General features: G+C 43.1%; 1 protein-coding gene across 1 annotated transcript in view; it reads left to right on the top strand.

Annotated features, from left to right (window-relative positions):
• LOC129498463 (uncharacterized) overlaps nt 1–25,596 on the top strand; it is a 33,085-nt gene extending 7,489 nt beyond the window's left edge. The window contains exons 3-18 of the mRNA XM_055307769.1: nt 3,587–3,621; nt 3,723–3,827; nt 6,224–6,280; nt 6,602–6,631; nt 9,834–9,878; nt 10,246–10,293; nt 10,461–10,507; nt 10,609–10,658; nt 10,932–11,149; nt 11,269–11,519; nt 13,334–13,468; nt 16,108–16,246; nt 18,877–18,930; nt 19,194–19,274; nt 22,079–22,348; nt 24,100–25,596. Of these exons, the coding sequence (XP_055163744.1) occupies nt 3,587–3,621; nt 3,723–3,827; nt 6,224–6,280; nt 6,602–6,631; nt 9,834–9,878; nt 10,246–10,293; nt 10,461–10,507; nt 10,609–10,658; nt 10,932–11,149; nt 11,269–11,519; nt 13,334–13,468; nt 16,108–16,246; nt 18,877–18,930; nt 19,194–19,274; nt 22,079–22,348; nt 24,100–24,119 (1,585 nt within the window). The 3' untranslated portion in view covers nt 24,120–25,596. The remainder of the gene's footprint in view (nt 1–3,586; nt 3,622–3,722; nt 3,828–6,223; nt 6,281–6,601; nt 6,632–9,833; nt 9,879–10,245; nt 10,294–10,460; nt 10,508–10,608; nt 10,659–10,931; nt 11,150–11,268; nt 11,520–13,333; nt 13,469–16,107; nt 16,247–18,876; nt 18,931–19,193; nt 19,275–22,078; nt 22,349–24,099) is intronic.
• The last annotated feature ends 12 nt before the right edge of the window (nt 25,597–25,608 follow it).

Here is a 25,608-nt window from a genome sequence, read left to right as displayed (position 1 = left end):
CTGTGTGAGGGGCTGGTGCTCTCATATTTGAAAGCACTTTGGCAGTTTTAGGGTCCTGCACCTGCATGAGATTTGGTGTTGTTCTCAGGTTACATTTCATTGCAGCTATGACTTAATTCCAACAACAATTGGTTTTACTCCTTTGCACATACTTTCATGTAATCCACATTTTCCAGCAAGCATGCAGTAATCACCCTCATTTAATATTAGCTCTTTAAGGTTATAAGCCCATTCTTTTGGTCCTGTAGCAGCTCAGGGACTTTACTGTGCCAAGATGCAGGGTGTTTTTGTTCGGTTCCCCCTTCCCCTAAGGGAAAGGGGCTTTACCAGTTTGGGGCCTGGAAGCTGATAGGTATGAGGCAGCATTTAATTTTTTATTTTTATTTTATTTTTAAGATTTTATTTATTCATGAGGGACACACACAGAGAGGCAGAGATATAGGCAGAGTCAGAAGCAGAAGTCCCCTGTGGGGAGACTGATGCGGGACTCGATCCCAGGGCCCTGGGATCACGACAGCCTGAGCCAGAGTCTGATGCTCAGCCCCTGAGACACCCAGGCACCCCAGAGGCAGCATTTATATTTGATGCTAATGTCGGAGCTGCAGTAAAATTATACCTAGTAATAATGATTGAGTCCACATCAAAATTTAAGGAGTTTCAAGTGTAAGTGGATGCGCCTGCCGCTTTCCTACTTATTTTCAGTCCCTGACTGACACAGAACATTTGGAATGGGTGCTCTCTCCATGGTTGCTGTGGTTTAACTCTACAGCAGTACACGTGGAAGAAGAGTGTGGGGATCTAGCGTTCCTGTAGTGGCAAGGAGCCCCTTGCGTCCTCCAGGGTCTATGCACGTGGGGTTGGGGGGTGGGGGGGCTGCTGCTGCTGCTGCTCCTCCTCTTCCTCCTCCTCCTCCTCAGGTCTAAGCCCCTCCCCCTTCACGGTCTGGCGTCCAGTGTTTCTGTGCGGGGAGCTGGCCTTCCACTCCACAGCCTCACTAATCTCATCTTGGGTGCCACTCACTTTCTTCATGGAGAAAATAAAGATTTTATGCAGAGGCTTTCTGGGTCTTAGCAAAAGTTCTAATATCTAAGCAGATGGATACATGTCTGGAAACAGAGATAAGCAGCGGCAGAAAGGGGAAAATGAAAGTGCTAGTCAGGAGAAAAACACAGTTTTGTTGAGAACACAGAAGTGGGTTTTTAACCAGACATATTTTGTACGGTAAGAATGGTCAACTTCCAATCCACGTTCTCATAATTAGTTCCAAATTAAAAGGCATTGTGGCTGCATTATACGAGGTAGGAGTCTAGAGAAAAAAAAATGTAATGTTTGGCTTGTTCTTTTACATATTTCATGAAAAACCATATTTTAGCCTTTCTTAGTTTCTTGAAGCATTTCCCAATTCCAGGTTCATCACCACTGCCTGATCTTTTGAAGCAAGAGTTGAGGATTAAAAAACAAGAGCATTTAAGCCTGAAAACGAGAATGTGTGTATTTCCTAGAACTATGGCACTTGGGAAATACCACATATACTTGGAGAAGTTTACCAGCATAAAATCTTGAGTCAAGAAGGTTTACAAACATCTGGGGGTCCCAACTGACTTGGGGGAAGAAGAGGAGGTAAAGGGAAGGCAGTTGGTCTGCTGCTTTGCTGTCTTCGTCCTCAGGTTGCTACCGGGTTGGGATTTGGTGGGGAGTGGGCAGTGAAGGAAGACATGGTAACAGGTGAGCACATGGGCTATGAAGTTATAATGGCCCAGAGTCAAGTGCTCCTTTTCTAGATGTGAGCCCTGTCACCCTGAGGGAGTTAATTAACCTGTCTGCGCCTCTCTGCATTCTTAAAATGGCTTTTTGGGGGCAATTAATGAGAAAATAAAGATTTTTAAACATGTGTAAGTGCAAATAAGGTCATGGTTGTTTTCTTCCTGTCTTTCCATTTATTCATGAAAGTTTCTGATTCAGTGGGCCCAGGAAAACTGTTTATAGAGGTTACCTCATGCTGCTCTAATGGTCCTCGGACTGTACTTTGAGAAGTGCTGTTCCTAAATGACAAACAGGAGTTTTGGCATCAAAGGAAGGGCAGGACCGTCACTTCTATGCACACACAACTTCAACATCATAGTACATGTCCTTGGGGCACATGACTTGCAAGGCCATAGGCAGTGACCCTGGGTGTGGGGGGGTGGCGGGGGGTGGTGATACAGAGTGTGCTGTGTGTGTGTGTGTGTGTGTGAACGAGCCAGGGTGTGCTTGGGACACTGAAGATCTTTCACTCTGGGGGAGCGCACAGGTGGGAGACAAGGGAGCAGGGTGGAGGTCCTTGTGTGCAGTGCCAAGGAGTTTAGGTTCAGCCAGAAAGCAGTGAGAAGCCACAGAAGGCTGTAAGCAGAGACATGATTCGACCACACTGGTGGTCACATGATGAGCCAAGAGGGTGAGACTATTGGCATGTATAATAATTATGAGAAAATTATGATTAACCGGGTGAAAGCCAGTGGGGAGAGAGAGAGAGAGAGGGAGGGAGGAGGAGAGGAAGAAAGAGGGGGGCGGAGCACACTTGAACTGAGACAGGGAGTGTATGTCAAGGAGGGGACAGATTGGAGAGATGTCTAGAGGGAGGCTCAGGACCACTTGGACTGGCTGCTTGATGGGGAAAAGGGGGCAGGAACTGGTGATGAGGGAAGGTTCCAGGTGGGTGGCCCAGTGATGGGCTTCTCTGCCAAGGTGGGTCAGGAGGAGGTTCTCAGGAAGAGGGAAAGTGAGGATTAGTTAAGTACTGACCGTGTTTAAAGTGCTGGAGTGCCCCCAGGCCCCGGGCATCTGAGCCAATTTAGGGGAGCACCGAGGCAGTGTGAGGCCAGAGGAGCCTGGGGATGGGGCATGAAGCCCAGAGAGAGAAAGTGGGGGGTTGCAGCAGAGCAGGTGAGAAAGGACGTGGAAGCCGTGGGAATGCCAGCCACCAGCTTCATCCTGGGAGGCGGGGTCACCAAGGAGTGAAGAAGGCCGCTGTGCCTGTGGGCCTGTGGGCCAGGGGTCCCGGGGAGCCTGGGAGAACAGGCGCCAGGTGGCTCGGAGTCCAGGACAGCGGGGACCACGTGCTGTCTTACGACTGGTGAGAAGGATGCAGAGCGTCAGGCAGCGATGAGGACGAGGGACCCTCGGTGCTCAGGGCACTGTACCTGGGGGAGGAGGCCAGAGCAGCAAGGGGATGACCTGGGAGGAGGAGGTGACTCATGGAACCAGATGGAAGGCCTGGAGGCCAGCGCAGGATGAGCACAGGATGGGCCTGTGTGCCTAGGGTGCGACAGAGGAAGGCCAGCTGGCTGGGCGTGGGGCCTTGGAGGTGCGGCGGGCCGAGGGGTGGCCAGGTGCACACCCGAGAAGCCCCAGACCATGAGTTCAGCTTGGCCATGGGTGGACTCAGGCCTTGGCCGAGAGCCCGAGGAGCAGGAAAACCAGGAAGGAGAGTCCTTTCACACGTGACATTTCCGAGGAAACGGCATACTGATCATTTTGAAGATTTTCGTAATTAGGTTGTATGACATTAGTATCCGTTTTTAAGAGTCTTTCTCTTTTCTTGTTCTAGTGATGATCATCACAATGCGCCTTCAGAAGAAAAAGGTACGGTACTCCTGAGTCCATGTTGAGTTCTTAAAAAACTTATACCGTTGAAGCATTTGCAGTTTTAGAAAATGATCGTTTATTTTCCTTATGGACTGCAGCTGCTTTGTTACATTCAGGCATTTACCGACTGTTGGCGTGCAAGCTGGCCACCTTACAGGAACAGCAAGGGGAGACCGAAGAGGGGGGCAAACCGCTCCAGATTGGTAGGTGGCAATTTTCCTAAGCAAGGGAACTCACTGTGGAGGCTGGTCTTGGTCTGCCTGGTACTTGGAAGCCAGGCAAGTGTCCGTTCATGCATTGAGCATCTACAAAGGGATGGGTGCTGGGGAATCAAGGTGCTAAGATGTGGCCTCCGTCCTCCGGGCCTCAAAGACCAATAAAGAAACCAGCAGCCCCTTGTGTGCCAGTCGGAGAAATGTGAGGGAGGGATCGAAGGAGGCGGCGTGGCTGACTCGGTGGGGTAGAGGGAGACTTTCAGTGGAAGTGACATTGGGCTAGGTCTGAAGGATCCCTGGGAATGCTGGAGGTGGGGCCTGGGGGAGGGACTTCCAGGCAGTGAGAAGGTATCCGGAGAGGAAAGAGTGGCAACCATCCTGGTGTTCAAGTTTGGGACTGGCTTGTGGTTAAAATAGATGGATTCTAGGCCAGTGCTGCACATTGCAATCACCTGGGGACTTTTTTTTTTTTTTAATTTTTATTTATTTATGATAGTCACAGAGAGAGAGAGAGGGGCAGAGACACAGGCAGAGGGAGAAGCAGGCTCCATGCAGGGAGCCTGACGTGGGATTCGATCCCGGGTCTCCAGGATCGCGCCCCGGGCCAAAGGCAGGCGCCAAACCGCTGCGCCACCCATCACCTGGGGACTTTAAAGACAAATACTGTCGTTCAGGCCTCACCCCACACCAGCTAAATCAGACCTAAGGGGAGGGCTGAGTCCCAGGCATGGATGTGTTGAGAAAGCTCTCCAGATCATTCTGAGGTGTAGTCAAGGTTGAGAACCCCTCTTCTGTGCTTCCAGCCCTGGAGGACTGAGGCCTCATCCCATCACTTGATTTCCCAGCACCTGTCCTGACATAGTGCCTCGCCCTCACCCAGGCATTCTCTCCGGCAGGAATCTGCCTCTCATGCCTTCTCTACGGCCGTGTCCAGTCAGTCACCAATTTCTAGGGGTTGACCTGCTGAATAATAATAAGTGTGCTTGTAAGTGTAATAACGTGCTTGAGAGTGCAGGTTCCGGCTAGACTGCCTGAGTTGAAATCTTAGCTATAGACTTCCCAGGGGCCCAGCTCACATCACTGGATAGTCATGAGGATTAATGTGTAGATATATGTGAAGCATTTTACATAAATATAGTAAAGTATACGTACGTACGTAAAGTATACGTACACAAAATTTATAAATAAACATGAGTAAGTATATGTAAATGAGTAAACATGTATATGGTGCCTGGCACATGGAACACTCACGACAAGCTGCTATCATCAGCTCTTACCTGCTGTTATTATTCTCATTATTCTCAGATTTTTTTCCTTCCTCTGTAACTGCTGCCAATCCTTCGTTATGGACATGGCAGCGGGTGGGGGGAGATTTGAGCATAATGCTAATAGCTTTCCATGTATGTACGTGTTGCATTCTGGGCCCGCGTGGAGGGTAAAGCAGCATCTGGAACCTGAGAGGAGGAGAGAATGAGGAGTGAGCATGGGGGAATGGACCTGGTCAACAGATTGGGCCTGGGGAGCTTCTGGGGCCTGTCGGGAGAGGTCCACGTGCCCCAGCAGGTAGAGATCAGAATCTGATTGGGTAGTGGGTACAGTGCCTCCTTTGGGCTCTTGAGGTGGAAAGGAGGCTGGGGATGGGGATGGGGCCTGGGACGTTAGTAATGGGGTGGTGGTGGTGGCAGAGAGGAGTTGCCAGGCAGGTGGAGGGTAGGAGAGGTAGGGGAACCAGGACAGACCTCACAGAAGGGCCCATGTGGGCAGGAGGGCAGGGTGGGTGTCTAAATGCAGGAGTCATTTTCTGGGGGTTAGTGGTCCTAATTTAGGGACATCAGGGAGAGGACTTCCAACTAGCTGTGGGAACAGAAACCTGATTGCAGTGGGTGAGTTGGGGTGAGGAAGTGGAGGGAACATTCTTGGGGACCACCCTTTCCAGAAGTAGTTGAGTAATAGGGACAAAGTTTGCCCTGTGCTTCAGTCAGTGCCATTTACACGGAAGTATTTCTAGCACGGTTGTGTCATTGAGCCTGTGCCTGCAAACGGTCCGGATGTGCAAGTGCAGGAACAGGACAGGAGCAGTGAGGGCAAGTCACGGCTCGGGGTGGTGGCGGTGGCGGGGGGGCTTGAGTGGCAGCCCAATGAAATGATTACTCAGCCAAAGTGTGATGGGAGCTCCTACAGCTCCTACAGCTCAAGTCTGTTGTAAAGACTTCCAAAGAAAAATAAGCCCCCTTTTATGTGAGCCAAACGAGTTTTGGACTCAATGAGAATATAATGAATTAGGAAAAAATTAGTTGAGTTTGGATCTATTTTATAAATTAAAAGAAAAATAGTTCTTATTTTTTATTCACTGTGTACTTCCCGCGACATATGTTTCTCTTCAGGAGAGGACAGCAGTTCAGAGGACAGCAGTTCTGAGAACAGCTCCCAAAGTGAATCTGGTGAGTAATGTATTCCTTTCTTGAATTACGGAATTCTAGTTAAACATATGAGCCTTAATTTTTATTTTCAAGTAATGCACACATCCCTTATATTGTCTGAGGACATATTACTAGCATGGTTTTGTAAAGCCCTGAAGAAATACGTACATGGTAAATACTTTCTAGTTGGCAAGCGAAGTGGGAGAACAGGATGAGCTGAAGAAGAAAGGCAGGAAACCGTTGCTATTGGTGAAAGCCAAACATTTCACCTATTCTCCCATTAGGCCGTGTTTCCTCTTGGTTGTCAAAAGAATTTGATTTAGACCTTTTTTCTTTTTGTAGATAACGAGGAACCAGAACCAGAAAAAACAAGTGAGTGTGTCCTGCCTCTCAGTTTTATTTTTTGTTGTGGAGAAGAAAGGGGAGGATAGCCTTTGGGATTTTTAAGTTATCGATTGCTTGTTCATTATCTTTTTTTGTGCAAAATTAAGGTAAACATTAGGAAACTTCTCTAAGTGTTTTGGAAATTTGAGCTCACAACACTGGGATTTGCGTTGATACCAAGATTGTATGAGTGTGGTTCTGCTTTTAGTTTCCCTAAGGAGGAAAGATCGAGAGGCCGACCATAATCTGTAGTGCAGCCACAAGCGGCCCTAGCTTCCTTCCGTGGTGGTCGCTGCTCACAGATTATGGCAGAGTGAACTATTTGCTGCTGCAAATGTACCATTTGTGGTTTAGAGTTTCTGGCATGCTGTTCTAGCTATTTATGAACAACTCGAGTATGAAACCACTTTAAGGGCATAGATTCTAAATATAAAATATGGTTTTCATCTAAAGTTTTGTGAGTGACTAAGCTTGTATTTTAAGTGATTTTATTTTACTGTAAGATTTTTTTCCCCCGGTTCTTAGACTGGGACCTGCCCATGAACACTGTAGCAAGGCAGTCAGAGGACTCCTTTGCAATACTATTAAATAAATGAAGTCTCTTCACTCAGAAGTCCCGTATATAATCTGATTCTCTCTGCAGTTTCTCAGTGGAGAACCAGTGATGGTAACTATAAGTTTCCTGCAGTCCTGTGGTACATTGATAAGAACCTGCAGTAATCTGTGTATCACCGTTGTGGAGATGTCATATTCTGATACTCATAAAGAAAAAATGTGTGCCAACCCTCTTACCCCCAATTCTACATTGGATTATTATGGATAATTTCATCCTTTAAAATGCAGTCAAAAGTCCAGCCTCCATAGATTGGCTTGAGATAGAAATGAAATTAGAAAGATGGCCTTGGGATCAGGTTTCTGATGTTATCCCTGTTAATAACTGGGTAAGGGGCCATGCGGACGTGGAGTCCTGAGTCCGGACCCTCAGGAGTCCAGAAGCTAGGCCTGGGCCAGGGCCTCACCAGGGCAGGCAACCTAAGTGGAAGGCATTTGGGGTCAGTGAAGCTCAAGATAGGCTCAAAATTGGGTGGGAGGGTGGGGTCAGCTTGGTCTCTCAGGTCAGGCCTTCTCCCCCCTTCCCCCAAGATTATTCTTAATGCTAAAAGGTCTTTTATCCTTCCCATTAGGAGAGATCTCAAAGAGGTACCCTCCCATTCACCTCCATTCTCAGGTCAGGTGGAAAGACCAGGTAGGCTACCTTGCAGTGTTTGCTCCTCTGTGGGCTAGCTGGCAATGCAGGCCTACCTATCCTACCTATCCTCCTGAGTGGATGTATTTTCTACTCACAGGCATGAATTCTGGGATCACCCACATCATAGGGATTGGAGGGACACTGTGGTTTATAAGTTGGGGAGAATTGCATCAGTTTTTCTGTTTTAGCTGGGAAGACCTGGTCAGAGACTCCATGCTCGCCAGCTAGTTAGGACTTTCTGATCTCTTTCACTTTCTGTGCTCCCAAGGCAGAAAAACATGGGAAGTGGATAAAATACTATGTAGGCATACAGCCAATCAATAATTTAGAATTTTATGATCCTTTATAGGACAATGCCTGAGGAAATACGATTGGAGGATTGTGTGGTGCAGAAGTTGGGTCAATATTTTGGATCTATAGTGTTCTGAGTCCAGGACTCTGAATATTTTTAGTCTCTATTTGCGACCCTATTCTAATGCTGTATGTATGTATGTATGTATGTATGTATTTATTTATTTATTTATTTATATTTTTAAAAAAAGATTTAATTTATTTATTCATCACACACACACACACACAGAGGCAGACACAGGCAGAGGGAGAAGCAGGCTCCCCTTAGGGAGCCTGATGTGGGTCTCGATCCTGGGTCTCCAGGATCACACCCTGGGTCGAAGGCAAATGCTTAGCCACTGAGCCCCCCAGGTGTCCCCCTAATGCTGTTTTTAAAACCTGGTTCTCTCTTGCAAACCCTGGCCCCTGGACACTGCCCTGGTAGGCTGAGAAATCAGGCAGCTTGTATGTCCTGGGCTGGAGTGCTATCCTGAGAGGTGTCTGTACCTTCCAGGCATTGGTGATGGCGTAGGACCTTGCATATGTGTTGAGGAATGCCTTCCCATGGGGAGAACCTCTCAAAGGTTGTTCAGACCTTTAAAATATGAAACCAAGCATTTGATACATTAGGTTTTGCCTTAAGTGACAGAGTTGTTGTCTAGAATTCTTGAATTTTTTAATGAGTCCCACCTATCACCATAGCAAAATAATAGATAATAATAATTGTCTATGACTTACTGAGCATTAGGGAATGGTAACTTAATTTTCCTAAATTTTGGAGGGTGGTATTCTAATCCTCATTTGACAGATGTGGAAAGTGAAACATGGGGAGACTTAGTAATATAACCAGAGAGCCCAAGCTCATACAACTAGTGGCCAGTGTAGATAATAGAAAAATTCATCGCTGTTCCCTTTCTTAATACATTTTTGTATTATGGAATTGAAATCTTTCAGAAAATAGTCACTGAGCACTTACCAGGCCCTAGGGATATAGTCCTCATGAAGCTTACATTCTAGTAGGGAGAGAAACAGGAAGCAGGAAACACAGTGTGCCTGGTGAGGAGATGCCCCAAAGGAAAAGGAAGGGGACTGAGTGAGTATGTGGGGCAGGCCCTGTTTCAGGGAGGGAGAGCATGTGTGTATGTCCGGAAGGCCTCTCAGAAAAGGGGACATTTGAGCAGAGACCACAAGGATGTGAGGGGGCAAGCAACGTGAATATTTGTGGGAAGAGACAGGACGTGCAAGAGCCCCAAGTCAGGTGTGTGCTTGGTTGTGGAGGAATGGCAAGTAGTAACTGCAGGGCAGTAGGCGCAGGGAGACAGGCAGGAGAGGAGGTAACGGGGAGCCAGATCAGATGGGGCCTTGCGCCATACGGCAGGAATCTGCATGCTACATCAGAGACTCTTACGGTCCTTCCGGTTTAAATATCAGACGTTAACTCTTTTCTTCCAAGCTAATCTCTAATCCTCAGCTGGAGGGCTGATGCCAGCCAAGCATCATCTTGGGCTATGAACGAATCTTCTGTGGGGGCTACCACTCTCCAGCTGGGACACTGGCGTAGGTGAGGAATAACGACTGAAAAGATTGCTCATGCCCCTCTTGTCTCCACAGATGGGGAGCCAGGAGAGTCTTCCATCGAGGAAGCTTCTGCTCAAAGTAAGAACCAGGCAATGTGCTTTACCCTCCTCTTTCCTTGCTTCTCTCCCATGCTTGTGTGAGAAGAGGATGTGTAGGTCAGGTGTAAAGGATGATGACCTGCTGCATAAAAAGATCACATAACAATTTATGTGCCACAGTGGGATGCACTGAAACTTGAGTCTCATTCAAACTCATTTTCACACCTTAGACCTATGGTGGGATTGACAAACATGACGTGTCCTGTGTCATTGGATTGACTCACGGAAGCGTCTGAATACATGTCTAAAGTTTTTTTGGTTGGGAAGCTGAAGGTGGGTGCTTAAGGAGTACAGATTTACCCTGTCATTGACTTGTGCCGATGTGTGTGTGATGATATCTTTCACAGAGGAAGAATGGGAGGATAAAGAATCGCCCAAAGATCATTTACATTCAGGTATAAACTTACATTTTCCAAAATGTTCTTTTACATATTGTTACTGTTGAGGGGCATGTACCTTTGAATTTTGTGATCTGGTCATATCACATATATTTATTAAAAATTTTTTTATTTGAAAATGCCAATCCCATTCATATAAGTAAGACTTGTATTCTATCATTTAGAACTTCATAAAATCCAACCTTACTGTGAACACTGTAATGCTGAAAATGTAAGTATCCTTTAATTATAGAACATGATTTTCTAATTTGCTTAAAGAAAACAACTTTTACGTATGTATTACTTGCTTATACGTATGTACTTTTTCTCCAGAAACACAATGAACAAGTGACCCCCAGGCTCCTTTCCCGGGAACAGTTTTTGTAAGTAGTTGTAAATAGAGAAGTCTCAATATCATCAGTAATTTGACTTTGTACATAAAAATGACCCCAGGGAGAGGGCACACAAAGCAACATAACTGATTTCACACATTTTATGTAATTACTTGGAGTATATTCTTTGATGGTGACCTTCTTCAAAATGCTATAGAATCTCATTAGTGCTTTTGAATGGAAGTAGAAATGTAAATAACTTTTAGTAGCCCTCTCCTGACCCAGTAGTAGGACTAAACAGGTGTTCTTATCTGCCCAATGCAGACTGAAGTTGGACACAGAAGGAATTTACCAGTGCACGGAAACTGGTCTGATATTCGAGGTGAACAGAAAAGTCGACATCAAATATTGCGTTTTGTCCTGGAGCAAATACGCAGACCTGGTTGTTAAACCCTGGGTTGTTGGAGGACCTTTGTTTGATGTTAAATGTGACCCAACCTGTCTCACCTCCATTCAGTTTCCACATTCCCTCTGCTTGGGTCGTAAGTACTCGTCTTCTACAAGTCTTAAGTAGTGTGTGCATGTGTGTATACGTGTGTATCTGTGCCACCTATGTACCGCCCAGAGCACTAATCACTAATTTACCTTCGTATCTTAACAGACCACGATGCCAATATGACGTTCAAAGTCTTACACGTTAAAAGTTCCGGGGCCTCGTTAGAATCTACTGTGGATCATTCTACAACCCATGTCAAATGGCATGTGAGCTCTCTTTCTCCTGTGGGACCTGTTATTCAAAGTGAAGAAACAGTATACCACCACGGGGCTGTGATTCTCTACAAAGCCATTGACCATAATCCATCCTTGTCCTTTCGAGTGTACATAGCAACCAATAATGAGTCCTTCATCAAGGTAAAGTTAATGAAAATGAATAGTGCATGTTGAATGCCATGTTTATGTGGTTCCTGTCCCTGTTGATTTAAGTGTACCCCCACTGCGGGTCTCAGTTGGCACTCATCTATAGAGGTTATAGGGTCAGTGCCAGGTCCTCAGATTCATGGACTGTGGTCATTCTGAACTAAGGAGAAGGGGGCATGGGTCTGGGACTTTAAAGGGAAGAAGTGCAATTCACAGGAAAATGAAAAAGAGTAAATGCTTGGTAAACAAATGTTTGCTGGGCCAGTCCGAAGCCCTGGGACACGAGGACTTTGATCAAACAAACAGGCCTTGCCAGGTGCCTCCCTGTCTACCACACCCAGTTCATGTCACTGTGTAGTTACCTATGGTGATAGTTCTCTTCCGGAGCAGGTCCGCTATCCAGTTCTTTTAGGCAGTTATTGGGAGGTAAGGAGCTTTTCCTGAGTTGGCTGAGTTTTGATTGCTTTAAAAAAATTGTTTGAATTAATTAATTTTTAAAAAAATTCAAGTATAATTAACACACAGCGTTGCATTAGTTTCAGGTGTACAATACAGTGATTCAGCAATTCTGTATATTACTAAGGGCTCTTTACGATAAGTATATTCTTAATCCCATCCCCTTCACCTGTCTCACTCATCTCCCCACCCTTGATTGTTTTTAACATTAAAAATAATCTTCATGCCAAAGTGGCCCGTTTTGGGGTAGCCTGCCCCTGGCCCCCTACAACATCAGACTACCTATTTCCGGTGTCTTTAGGCTGTAGTGTTTTGATAGCTTTAAACAGAAGTTATATCGATTACAATTGGCGATATATATTAATATTTAAAAACTGTGTTAAATAATAGGTTTTTAGTTACTTTCAAAGAAAGTAAAATATGCTTCCTGTCTTCTCACTAAAGTTAATACTTTCAGTTGGGAAACTAGTCTTCAAAATGGTATACAAATAATCCCATGTAAAGTAGAATTAGCATGGGTTTGGAATTAAGTACCCTTATTTAATGAATTTTATATTTCTTAAAAGTAAATTCAGTTACCTAAAAGGGTATTATCTATACTTCCTGGGAAGCTGGGGTGAGGAGCCGATTATAGCAACAGATAATGTAGAGGAGGACATCACTTGAACAATAGGGAGCATGGCATGGTTAAGGCAGGATGTGCTTCCTGTTGACACTGTGTTTTTACACCTCCTTGGGTTGATTTTTTTCCTCTGTAGGAAAATGTCCTTGCACTTTGCATTCAGGAAACCCACATTTCATGTTCAGCTATACAGCTGCTTTACATGTGAAGCTGGGCAAAAATCTCCATTTGCCTCTTTGGGGCCTTTGAACCATGCACGTAAAATCAGTGACCCCTCTGGGAATAGTTGTGAAATGAAAGGTGGAAACACAAATGAAAGGTTGAAACAAACTCTGGGTAAAACAGAACTGTGTACAATAAAATAAGTCGCTTTTTAGTCACATTATGGGCAGATAATCAATACAAATGTATAATGCTTCACTAATTTAATTTTCTGAGATCCTTTAGAAGCAAGCTTTAGGTGTCATGCAGAGTGTGTGTGTTGCTTTTGGCTGTAATGCTTGGGCAGAAAGATGTTTGGAGACCTAGGAGCCTGAAGCATGGGTCAAAGGTGCCTTATTAGCCCCTGTGGCATCTCTTTTTAAGAGCACTGTGAAAGGTTTTTCCATTGATGTTATTCTGTATGAGGAAATGAAGATAATGCAGGGTGGCATGTGCATTGCTTGGACGCTTATGGTCCTTAGAGTTGTTGCTGATGCATTTCAAAGCCAAAACCTATTTCTACCTTCAGGATATTTCCAAGTCGGTAAAGCACTCCTCTAAGAAATTCATGAAAATTGACAAGCCTCCTGTTTGCCAGAAGTTATTGCAGAATGGGAAGAAATACAGACTGATCAGTGAACCAGAAGCTGAAATTACCCCAGAGGTATATATTTTAAAAAACACTTGGAGTAGCAACAGGGATGTATGTTTCATAGATAGAGTATTTTGAAGGTTTTAAAAGAATGCATTTTGTTTTCATTTTTAATTTATTTACAAGAAAGCAGTTGTTTTGCTAAACTTGCAGCTTATTCCAAAGTGCTGTTGAGTTTCAGAATTAATCTGCCACCATTGCAGAAAGAGATCATTTAATCTTTTTCCCCTTAAAAAGGTTTTAAATTTTCTTGAGTTCCTTTTATTAAATACTTCAAACAATGCTAGCTTCAAAGGAATAAAAACCTTAACCTCTTAAGCTCTTCAGAGCACTGAAGGTTAATGGAAGAGTTGCTAACAAGGATATTGGCTTTTTTTTTTATTAGAAGCCATTTGAAAAATAGTTATGGGAACAAATTGTCACCAGATTTCAACTAGTCACTGTACACACTATGACATTTGTAAGTGATTTTGGTTTCCTGTAAATGATGAAGTTATTTTTAAAACTTATTTTCATTATGTGCTCTGAATGTGTGCTGTAGGTTATCTAACTAGACATCTGTGTGGAAATTCTTTTTGTACACCTCTTTTTTGTTTGTTTTATAGCTTGTGAGAGATTGAAAACATGTTTTGATTCCATTACATTAAAATATGAAGCAAGGGAGAGCTGATGGCAGAGGTATAATTTTATTATATCATCAGAGGCCTCATGCCCCGTAGAAGCAGTCAGGTTGATCAAACAGCTTTCCATACCTTCCTTTCCAGTTTCTAAGGGTTTCTTTCCACTTCGGTTTTCTTTTCTTTTTTTTTTTTGAGCCTCACAAAAAGCCTCACAACAGTGAGGCTGAAGAGACTAATATACAAAGCAGGCAAGCAGGCTGCCCGGGTCCTACATCCAGGTGGTAGGAGAGCCTAGCCCTAAGCCCAGCCTCTCCTTGGCTCCTAATGACAGTCTTTCCACTGGGATCTGAGAGGTTAATTCTTAGCCATTGCGGGCTGATCAAGCCCTGGCGGGTGCTACCTAACAATGAACATTAGAAGCCAAGTGCAGTCTTGTCTGGGAGGTGGAATTAAATTTGAAGGGTTTGCTTAGGGCAGTGTGATTCTTGGCCTTTGCTGCAAAATGGAATTCCCAGGGGAGGTTTTAAAAAAGTCTGTGGCCTGGGTCCCACCTCCAGAGATACTGACTTAATTGGTCTGGAAGTGGCCTTGGCATTGGGTTTGTTAAAGCTCCCAGGGTGACTGTAATGTGCTGCCAAGATTAAGAGCCGCTAGGAGAGGGAATAATACACACTGAATGGATAATTCTGTCTAGGAAGGGACTGAGATGGTCCCCAGAGTTCTCGCTTCTGCAAGATGATGATAGTGGGAGGGCTTTAAGTTGTCTAGTCCTGTCACCAATTGTATACTCCCTCTTAACCAAATTTCTGGGCCAAGGGGGATAATCTCCAGTATTGCCCTAATGATTGTATAAGGTAATGGTTTTGGGCTACTCTGAGAGTTGTGAAACTCTGCTAAAAAATCTAAGGTGTTCTTATTGATTTTATGCCATTAATGATTTGTTTAACTGACATTTCTCAAATGTGCCTAATACAAATGAGTCTGGGGTAAGAGTTAAAAAATGAGTAAGTCATGATATTTTCCCTCAAAAGATACCATTACAAAGAGAGACATACTATAGGCATGTCAAGAAGTAATTTTAACATGTAATGTGGTATTACCATAGAGATGGGTGCAACGGGTATCCAGGAAGGGTTTCTATATGGTAACATTTGTTCTGTATTTGAAGGGAGAGGGTTTCACCAGGAGACACAGCCCTCCTGGAGGAGAGAGCTGTAAGTGTGTAAGTGAGGTGATGGGGATGTGCTGCTGGGCTCAGGGCACCACATAAATGGGAGTGGTAAATGGGATTGCAGAGGGCTTTGGGGGAGAGAGATCTTTGGCTTTGCAAGAGTATTGGTTTTTAAAGGTGATGCCCAGTGCAGTTCAATGATTTTTTTTTTTTTTTTTTTTAAGGAGATTTCTCCCTCCAGGCTTGCTAGCCAGTCTGGAGAAGAAGAGAGGAGGGCATGGGACGGTCTCTGTAGTGGTTAAACGTAGTGGTTGAGTCAGGACGTGTGATGCGAATTCAGTTCTCCCACTTCCCAGATGTGAATTTGGGCAAGTTAGTTAGCTTCTCTGAGATTCTTTATTCATGAAATATCAATGAAAGGATTTGTTGGGGGCAAAGTCGTGGTCAATGAGGCAATGTGAACAAAACACACAACGTAGTCCTGTAAATGTCTTGAATCAATTCTAGGTTGTGGAATGATTGAAGCGAAAGATGGTGAGGAAGTTTAAAATCACTTACAATAGGGTGATTAGTTTGGGAACACAAAACAGTGAACAAAGAAAGGGCTGAAAAGTTATGCTTTAAAAAAATAGGGCCATAGTATTGGAAGCCTCAACAAAGGAGAAAAGAAGGTCAGAGTAAAGAGGGACTTAAGAAGCCAGAGAAAAAGAGGGTCTGTGATTAAGGAATGGGATTTCCAGCATCAGAATTTCAGTGAGCATTCACGTCAGCACTGACCCTTCTATTATTCTTTATTTGACATTTCATGTTGTCAACTATTGCAGCTTTTATTAAAAAAAAAAAATCACTTTTTTTTAAAGGAAATTGAATTTGTTGATGGTTCACTTTTAAAATTGAAAAGTTACATTGAAGTGTATTTGGAGCAACCAGTGGAGTTTAAATTACTTTTGGTCGAAACGGATTCTGAGGAAATTGTATGGAATGCAAAACTGAGAGAATGTAAGTGTTTTGTGTCTTGAATGAAAACTCTGATTTGTGGGGTGGTCGGGGTAGAAAAATAAGTAGAGTGATTGTTCTGTTACCATAACATCTAGAAATCTGATTAAGAGACACAAAGACCCTCTTGAGGCTCTGGTTATCAGGCACTCATGTCCAGACCCCTGGTCAGGGGGTAGTTCTGTGAGTGTGTGGAAGCTTCAGGTAGTAGGTGGGCTTAGCCAATAGAAGATCCCCTCTCCCCTTACCATTCTAAAGTTCGGATCTCAGGTATTTCAATGTGAATTAGGGGTGTCCTGACAAAGTCTGTTCCAGGACCTGGATGTACGTTTGCATCTTGGCTGATTACCTGTCTCATTTGCGTCAGCCTGCCTATTTGACCTGCAGCTGGCAGCTCCTGCTCTGTGTGATCACAGCTCTGCTATAGGAACACATTCCTCTTGTTTAAGAGTCTGTCGCTGGGAAGTCCTCTGGCTACCACCTCTTTAACATCCTCTCCTGCCCTGGGAAGAGTTGGAGAGGGCTGCTGCTGGAAGAGGGGAGAGGCAGTGAAGGGACACCCTGTAGCTGCCCCTGGCTGCTTCCTCAGGCAGGTCTGAGCTTGACCTCCAATTCTCTTGGAAGGAAGTTATTAAAACAACAGACATGTGTATAGTGAACACATTTTGGAGCCAAAGGGAGGCCAACAAATGGTTGGGAGTGAGGTCCTATGGGTTCTAGTTCTAGCCCTAGAACTGACTAGCTCTACGAGGGATTGTGGGCAAGTCTCTCAACCTATTTGTGGCTGCTGTGTCCTCAGCTGCAAATGGCACTGAGGTTCCTCCTGCCAATGCCACATGTTTGTAGTAGAAATTATTTTTGCATCATTTGCATTTTAAAAAATTTATTTATTCATGCAAGACACAGAGAAAGGCAGAGACATAGGTAGAGGGAGAAGCAGGCTTCCTGCAAGGAGCCTTAATGTGGGATTCATCCCAGGACCCTAGGATCATGACCTGAGCCAAAGGCAGCCTCTCAACAACTGAGCCACCCAGGTGCCCCACATCATTTGCATTTTGAATTATAATACCTTAACTCTTTCCTGGTACTATACATAATCCAATGTCATTCCAAAAAACAGAAGGAGTTGGAATGCCTGGGTGGCTCCGTGGTTGAGCATTTGCCTTCAGCTCAGGGCATGATCCCAGGGTCCTGGGATCGAGTCCCATGTCAGGAACAACATTTGAGCCCATTTTCAGCTAGTTTCTTTTGTTTCCATTGGGTTATGTATAGACAAATGAATTTGGTAATTGCTAAAGACATAGAATGAGTGCTGTGTGCTGGTCATACATTTATGTCTTTCCAACATACAGATGGCTGTCTGTTAGAGTCTGCATTTTCTTTTTTTTTTTTTTAAAGATTTTATTTATTTATTCATGAGAGACAGAGAGAGAGAGAGAGAGGCAGAGACACAGGCAGAGGGAGAAGCAGGCTCCATGCAGGAAGCCCGACGTGGGACTCGATCCCAGGTCTCCAGCATCAGGCCCTGGGCTGAAGGCGGCGCTAAACCGCTGAGCCACCTGGGCTGCCTGAGTCTGCATTTTCTGTCGTGTCTTTATACTTTAGCTGTGAATCCCGATTTACGCATTTTGGAATTCTCAGTCTTCGCTTAAGTATGAGCCTTTTCAGTAGATGGGATTGATTCTTATTCTCAGTATTATACTCTTGAGTTACAGGCCCTTTTATCTGAGCTAAAATTTATTTACTTGTAAATAGTTGGGACTGTGTGTCAGTGATTGTGTTGTTTTTCTTGGTATTCATTCTTTGTTCAAGTAAATGAACGTGAAAAATGTTACTTTTTGGTCAGATGATGCCAATGTAATAGAGGTATGTAACCTGTAGCGATCTGAATAACATATTATCTGGACCAAGAATAAGTTGCTTGGTCATTTTAAAGACTACTTTATAAGACCTCTTATGTTTGGTTTTTAAAAACATTTAATAATACCCTGCATTAAAAGATGTTTCTGGTCTCCATTGTTTTGAGGGGGAGAGGGGCTAAACTAATGGTTAATTGAGATTGCTTATTATTATGAAGTCATCTTCACTATAGGGACCTATAGAAGGCCTGCGTGAGGCATAGACACCTCATAGAACAGGGACTGCATTTCAGACTGGGAAGGTGGTGTAGAACCACAATGATGCGTTCAGAAAGAACTCCTCAAGTACAGTATTCCCAAAGTACAGAATGATAATATATGAGATCGTTTCAGATAGAGTATACATAAATACATTCAAAAGAAAACAATGTTTATCTTTCTGACTTCCTTATCCATATAACAAGTGAGACCAGTGTTCTCTTTACAGTGGTTAGGGATATAAAGAAATACTGAATAATAACATTTCACCTGGCATATGGGTTTGTCAAGAATTGGGATAGTTGTATGCAGATGACTTGAGTCTGGGAAACACTTGACTTGTAGGACCTGCGATCTCAAAAATAGGTGCATTGGCGTACATACCAAGTTAAAACCCCAAATTCATATTTGAACTTCAGAGAGATCTCCAAGATTCTAGAGCTTCATATACTTTCATAAATTGATTTAAATCAAATTTTGTACTATTTCCAATTGATGCTTATTACACTTTAACAGGTGACTGGGTTCAGCATGATCAGAATCAGAACATTTCAAAAAGCAGCACAAGTGGTAAGTGCTGGTTAACTGGACATTGAATGGGTTTTAATCTATTCTTTTATTCCATCTGCTAGAATTTTTCTTTCGCTGGGCAAATGTATCATTAAAGATCTGCTAAGTGTTCTGTAATTCTCTTAATCATCCAGACAACTTTTGATTTCATTTTCAATTTGTTTGTACCCGAATGATGTTTACTTTAAAAATCCTCATTAAAGGTAGGTGGAAAATAAGAAATAGAAGGGTAAGCCAATTTGTTGATGTTTTTGTTTTTAAAGGTAACAGGCGGCGAAAAATGACCAGCAGCTTACCTGATGAGGACGTTTATGACAAGAGAATGAAGCAGGTTGACACTTCAGGTGTGTAAAAGTGTCATCAGTGGCTTTACATTATTTTCCCTGGTTTCCCCTTTGATTGTCATCCAAGCCCATGCTGTTGGGTCAGACTTCCGGAGCCGCATCCCAGGTGTGCCTGCCCTCTCGGGTACCTTCTCCCTGTGTGCCAGCTCCTCAGGCCCCGGATGAGGGTCCTCCTTGGTTGGCCTCATCCTTTTCCCAGCTAGAGCCCCCACTCCACCTCTTCACTCAGTCTAAATAGAATGAGGCACCAGGGTGAGCTCCCATTAAGCATGTAAGCGTAGGGGCCATGAACCATCCATCTTTACGTTTCCTGTAGCAATGAGTGTGGAGCTTTTTAGGTCAGTGATGACATAAAATGATGTCAATGATGACAGCTGTAATGAATGTCAGTTGAATGAATGAAATAGTAAATGTCTATGTATGCATTCATTGGCTTCACGGTTACCAGCTGCATCTGGGGTAAAGAGCCTCCAGCTCAATTATTGGAGGCAGGTCTCAGTTTCTTCCAATTAAATGGCAGAGACCAAGGCTTGATAGTTGTGAAAATACAAGAAGAGATTTAAAATGCTTCACAGCAGTACTCCAAGGAACCAGAAGATGGAGTCTCTAGCTCAAAATCCCAGTCTAACCAGAATTTACAAACCTAAGTTTAAAAACGGACTCAAATTATATGAGAGTTGAGGCCTTAAGACTTCAGGGGCCTCAACTTCCTAAATTAACTGCTTCATCAAAATACCTTTTCTTTTCCTATTATTATAAGGTACGAATCTCTGAAAGCGGATAAACTGTATAAATGGAAGCAAGATACTCTCTACTTTCTAGAACAGGAGACTGTGAGGATGACGTGGATGATTTTACTGTACATCACTATAGAAATGGTTATTGTTATTTTTTGTTAAGTAAACATCGAAATAAGTGAGGCTTTAGAATTATTTTAAAAACCTAACTAAATTGGAATACGTTTTTTCTAGTTTTATTGAGACATAATTGACAAATAAAATTGTGTGTATTTACAGCATACAGTGTGATGATTTGATATACATGTGCATTGTAAAATATTTACCAATCAAGTTAATTAGCACATCCATCACCTCACTTTTTTTTTTTTTTTTTTTGGTGGTGACAGTACAGAAGATGTACTCTCAGCAAATTTCAAGTATATAATACAGTATTGTTAACTCTAGTCATCGTGCTATTCATTAGATCCTCAGACATTATTCATCTAATAACCGGGACACACTTTTATATTACAGTGATACATAGGAAAAGTTTTTGTTGTCACATGCAGTTACTTTTGGCTATTTAAAATGAGCTCCAATATCAAGTAGCTAGAAATAGGATTAAAATTATTAAATGCTACCTAGAAAGATTAAGGCTTTCCAGCCTTTTTTTGGAGTTGAAAGTATGGTATCTAAATAAATTAATAAGGATTTACTTTTGTTTAGGTATTTCTACAACATTCTTTGAGATACTGAGTCACCCACCACAGTCCTGGTGGTTTTGGACTCACCCCATCAGTGTGATGCTTTTTAAATATGCTCACCACTCAGGCTCAGTAGACTCACCTGGAGATCGTGTTAAAGTTTAGGTTCGGAATCAGAAACAGTAGATTTGAGGATGGTCCTGAGAACTTGTATTTTCCCTAGGTTCCCTGTGCAGATTTCATTGCAGCAGCAGTTGGGAGAGCTAGGAGCATGCACCACGTCTCGAGAAGCCACTAGAGGGCGCAGGCCATCGCTTAGACCCATTCTTCAATCTAGAAGGTTAGGGATCTGTGAGGTGGGGAAGGGTCCCAGGACAAAGGTTAGATTCATAGTAGTAAATTGTCAGTTATAGATGAGCCAGAGGTATCGTGGTTCTGGAGGAAGGGCAGAAAGTACTCCACCTCTCACTCCCTTCTAATTTCACCTCTATTTGTAGTGCCTTTATGATCCTTCACTGAATCTAGAGGACCCCTGAGTTTTGCCACACTGTTGCACAACCAACTAAAAAACATGAAAAGAGGGGCACCTTGGTGGCTCAGCGGTTGAGCATCTGCCTTTGGCTCAGGGCATGATCCCAGGATCCTGGGATCGAGTCCTGCATCAGGCTCCCTGCAGGGAGCCTGCTTCTCCCTCTGCCTTTGTCTCTGCCTCCCTCCCTGTGTCTCTCACGAACAAATAAATAAAATCTTTAAAAAAAAAAAAAACATGAAAAGAGAAAATCTAGCTTAGTGATAGGGCTAATATTTTTCATGGGGCTGAAGGTTTAACAGTGGCAAATACATATTTCTTAAGAGATCAACAGATACTACAGATACCATCTCATGACTTTTCTGTGGGTGCCGTTTTTCCCCTAATGCCAGGAGATGGCATAATGGAGATTGCAAGTCAGATGTCTTGCTGCCCGCTTTAGTGGCCCTTAAGGTAGCATCTCTATGTGGCACTAACATTCAAATAAAGACACAGAGCTGGGCAAGGGTGTAACTACATTTTTATTTTTGACCCATAAAAATTATTTTCGGTGTCTGATTTTTTTATTCCAACCCAGTTTGTGCCACTTGGTAAAAGTCTCACTCCCTGAATTACCATTGTGAACATTATTCCCTCGTTTAATGTTATTACACGAAATAGTTTCCCTCAGTCCTTATAATAGTTTGGGAAAAAGGGAGTTTTTGACACTCAAATGTATTTTAAAGGCAGCTTATGTTACAAATCATGATGTCCTCCTTTATATAAGGTGAACACATTTTCATTATAATTTGTTATAAGTGATTGAAGTGTTGAGAAGAACTTCTCAGCAGAAGACTTCTGTTTTGCTTTTAGACGGAGCAAAGACCAGGACCCTGTTAACAGACACACAGTTGATTACCCTTGCTGCGAAGCTGGGGAAGGAGTGGATAAAAATTGCGATTGCCAACCTGGAGTTGGAGATTAGCGATATTGATGCTATCCGGGAGAAAAAAGAAGATGTTACGATCTGTAACTTTAGGATGCTGAAGAAGTGGCAAGAAAAGGAACAGAGTAATGCCACGGCCGAGAATTTATACAAGTGCTTGAAAAACATTTCTGTTGAAGTCCAAGATGTGCTCAAAGGTGAGCCGGAAATTATCTTAGTTGTTTACTTGGAATCAAGCTGTGTCTTTGCACGTAGCAAGTTTCTACCATAGAATGTACTGCTTGCTTATTCATGAGCTTGGGTTCAGAGAATTACAGAAGTGTAGGGTAAGCATGTGGACTGCCATAATCTAAGTAAAGGTGATTTGTGTGTGGGGTCAGAGGAACGGTTCAAATCCCGTCTAAAATGCTGGCTGGCTTTGTGACCAAGCAAATTCTCAACCGAACTTTAAGACTCTCTGTTCCTATCTGGAAAATGGGTGCAAAAACCCTTCTGTCCTGGGTTTATTGTGGGAATGAAAAAAAGATCACGCGTGGACAGCTCCAGGTATTTAGCTCCCTAAGGGGTGGCCAAGAATGTTTCATTGTGGTTCTTGAGACCTTCAGCCTTCTAAGGCCTGGTCGCCTGGAGCGGTGCTGGGGGAGGCCACTGGGTGGCACCAGTGAACCTCGAGTAGCAGAGAAGAGAAGTGGAAAAGGAGAGCCCAGAGGAGGGCTAAAGTTTCTAGTCCTAATCCAGAAAACTCTACAGCTCCTTCCTTTGTCTTAAACACTTCTTTTTTGTGTGCGCAGCTTGATTTGGCACACTGGTCAAACCAGTTCAAAACTTCATAATGTATTGTTACCATCATTGACAAATGTAGTGTCACTTCCCCAAGGCCGCAGGGAGAGGGTTTTATTGGAATTCTGTTTCAACTTTTTATTCCAAAAAGAATGTAAAAAAATGTAAATGCCCCATAAGTTTGTATGAAGAGTAAAATCATTCTGTGATCTGTCAGGATGCTTTGAGATACCGTGGGCATATTTCCCCCATAGATTTTGGATGCAGAAACCTCAAGCAAATAGGATATCTAGTTTCAGTGCCAAATTTTTCATTCACGCTCCTGGATATGTTGAAATTTTGTAAATCACTGAGACCCACGTGTGGAAATCTGCTTATTTGCATATAGGCGCCTCTGCCTGTCGCCATCTATGGCCTCTGTGCTGTCATAATCACAGCCTCTTCCATCAGAGTAAGCCTTGAAAAGTCTCTCTCACAAACTACAATGGGCTATTGTTTTGTTTTTTGTTTGTGTCTGCTCCTGATCTCAGGAGACGCTTGACTTGTTGCTACATTATTATTATTATTATTATTATTATTATTATTATTATTATTTTAAGATTTTATTTATTTACTCATAGAGACAGAGAGAGGGGCAGAGACACAGGCAGAGGGAGAAGCAGGCTCCATGCAGGGAGCCTGACGTGGGACTCGATCCAGGGTCTCCAGGATCACGCCCTGGGCTGCAGGCGGCGCTAAACCGCTGTGCCACCGGGGCTACCCCTGTTGCTACATTAGAACCATAAATGGGTCTGTGAGATCTTTTTGGCGCTGAAAGAGATCATAAAAACCAGCGTATTAGTCCAAATCCCTCATTAAACAGGAAAACAAAACTCTTCTGAGTTAAAAACAAACAAGCAAAAAAAAAAAAATCAAAAATTGCCAATATTCTGTGCTTTTGTGTGGCTGGGATATCCAGTTAGTTGGTGCAATTTTGTATTTCTATCAGGATATTTTAGTATATCTTGTAACCACAGTCTTGAAATTGCAGTAGCTTGTCTTCAGCTCAGGAAAACCCAGCCATTGCAGAAGATCTTTTTTGAAATGGCCAAGTGATTTGCTCTAAAAGCATGCGCCCCCCCCCCCCAACAGTGAATCCCTGAATTTGTTCGATTCTTTCTTTTGTTAGGTTTCTTACAGGAAAGGTGAAGTTTGGAAGATGAACTGAAAAAGGAAGCCTCAGGAGCTTTCATCCGCAAGAGACCACTTCATCTGGTAATTGGGTATGGACTTGATGAGACCTTGAACTTACAGTCTGGAGGCAACTCCTTTCACACAGGCAGCCACTCTGTAGCTCACATTATTCAGGGGCACAGAAAATGTAAAATACTTGGAAAACTTAAGGAAGAAAAAAACCTCTATAACATCAAGATCTTTTTTTTTTTTTTTTTTAACACCTCCTGCTCACACCATCCTGCCCTGCTTCCCCATTCAACATCTATCCAAAGGTGCTTCCAATGGCTCCACTCAGTCAGGTGAGAAATGTGGTAACATTCCTTTTGGAGTCTGTGAACTATGAAATCCCTATCAAGTTTTCAAAACCTTTTTAGCAATTAAGTGGTAGTATGCTTAAACTTGCACTAATTTAGTTGGGCTTTTTTTCACAGTGACGTTAATCATGAGGAAAGATTCCTGTTCTTTTAGCCTCTTCTCAGACAGACGCACAGGTCTCTGGGTACAATATATCTTCTTAGGTGGGATGGTTTCCATAGTTCACATCACCTTCCTGTCTGGCCAGTGGTTTGTCAAACTGGAGAACCAGTCATGTTACCTGGTCCTAGAGTGACGAGAAAGGAATGTAATCCTGTCCCCATCACATGTTGGGGTGCACACTCAGAAGCGATCTTATCTCACATGGCGAAGTTCAACCGGATGGATGGTTGGGGAGTCCTTGCAGATTTCATCAACCTTCCAAAATCACAAAGCCAAGCACTACATTTCTTGAATTTCACCCTGGGATCATTTACTTTCTGGGGGGAAAAGAATGCCACTCAGAAATAGCCATAGCAGGACCAAGGGAAGATTGTCCTGTCTTCTTGAAGAAGACCTGCCCCAGGGAATAATGAGCCACATTGGCTTTTGTTAATTGGTGAAATGTTTTTTTTTTTTTTTTTTTGGTATGTATAGATCTTGTCGCTCTCCCAGAATCATGTGTGTGATGATTAACATTTTGGATATGTTTTGTTAACTTATTCAAAGAAACTATAAATTACCATTAGTCTTCTGTAATAATTAGCTGGAGAATAAGATAAATCTCAATGAATTAATCAAAGAAGTACACTTTAACTATTGTTTTGCCTGTGAAGAACAAATTTACTTTATAAGGAAGAACATATTTTTAATTGTCAGGGATCCTGTGGAATTCAAATCAGTGTCACTTTATGAGTTTGTTTTTTTTTTTAATTGTACTATATTTTAGGAAACACAAGGAGTTTTAACATTCAGGAATGTAAAATACTTTATTAAAGGACTTGAATTTTTAAATGTTTATTATTTTTTATAAGTTGTTTTCTGAAGAAAAGCATAATCTCAGAGGTGCTTTGGATGTAAGCTGGTTTCCTAACATTTTCAACCTTTCTCATACTATAGATGAAGGGAAGCAAAATAAATCTGCATTTGTATAGTACTAATGTGCCTT

Source organism: Nyctereutes procyonoides, unplaced genomic scaffold (genome assembly GCF_905146905.1).
Source record: "Nyctereutes procyonoides isolate TBG_1078 unplaced genomic scaffold, NYPRO_anot_genome, whole genome shotgun sequence".
Lineage (NCBI taxonomy): Eukaryota > Metazoa > Chordata > Mammalia > Carnivora > Canidae > Nyctereutes > Nyctereutes procyonoides.
Note: the sequence above shows the minus strand (reverse complement) of the source record. Positions and strands in the feature narration are given on the sequence as shown.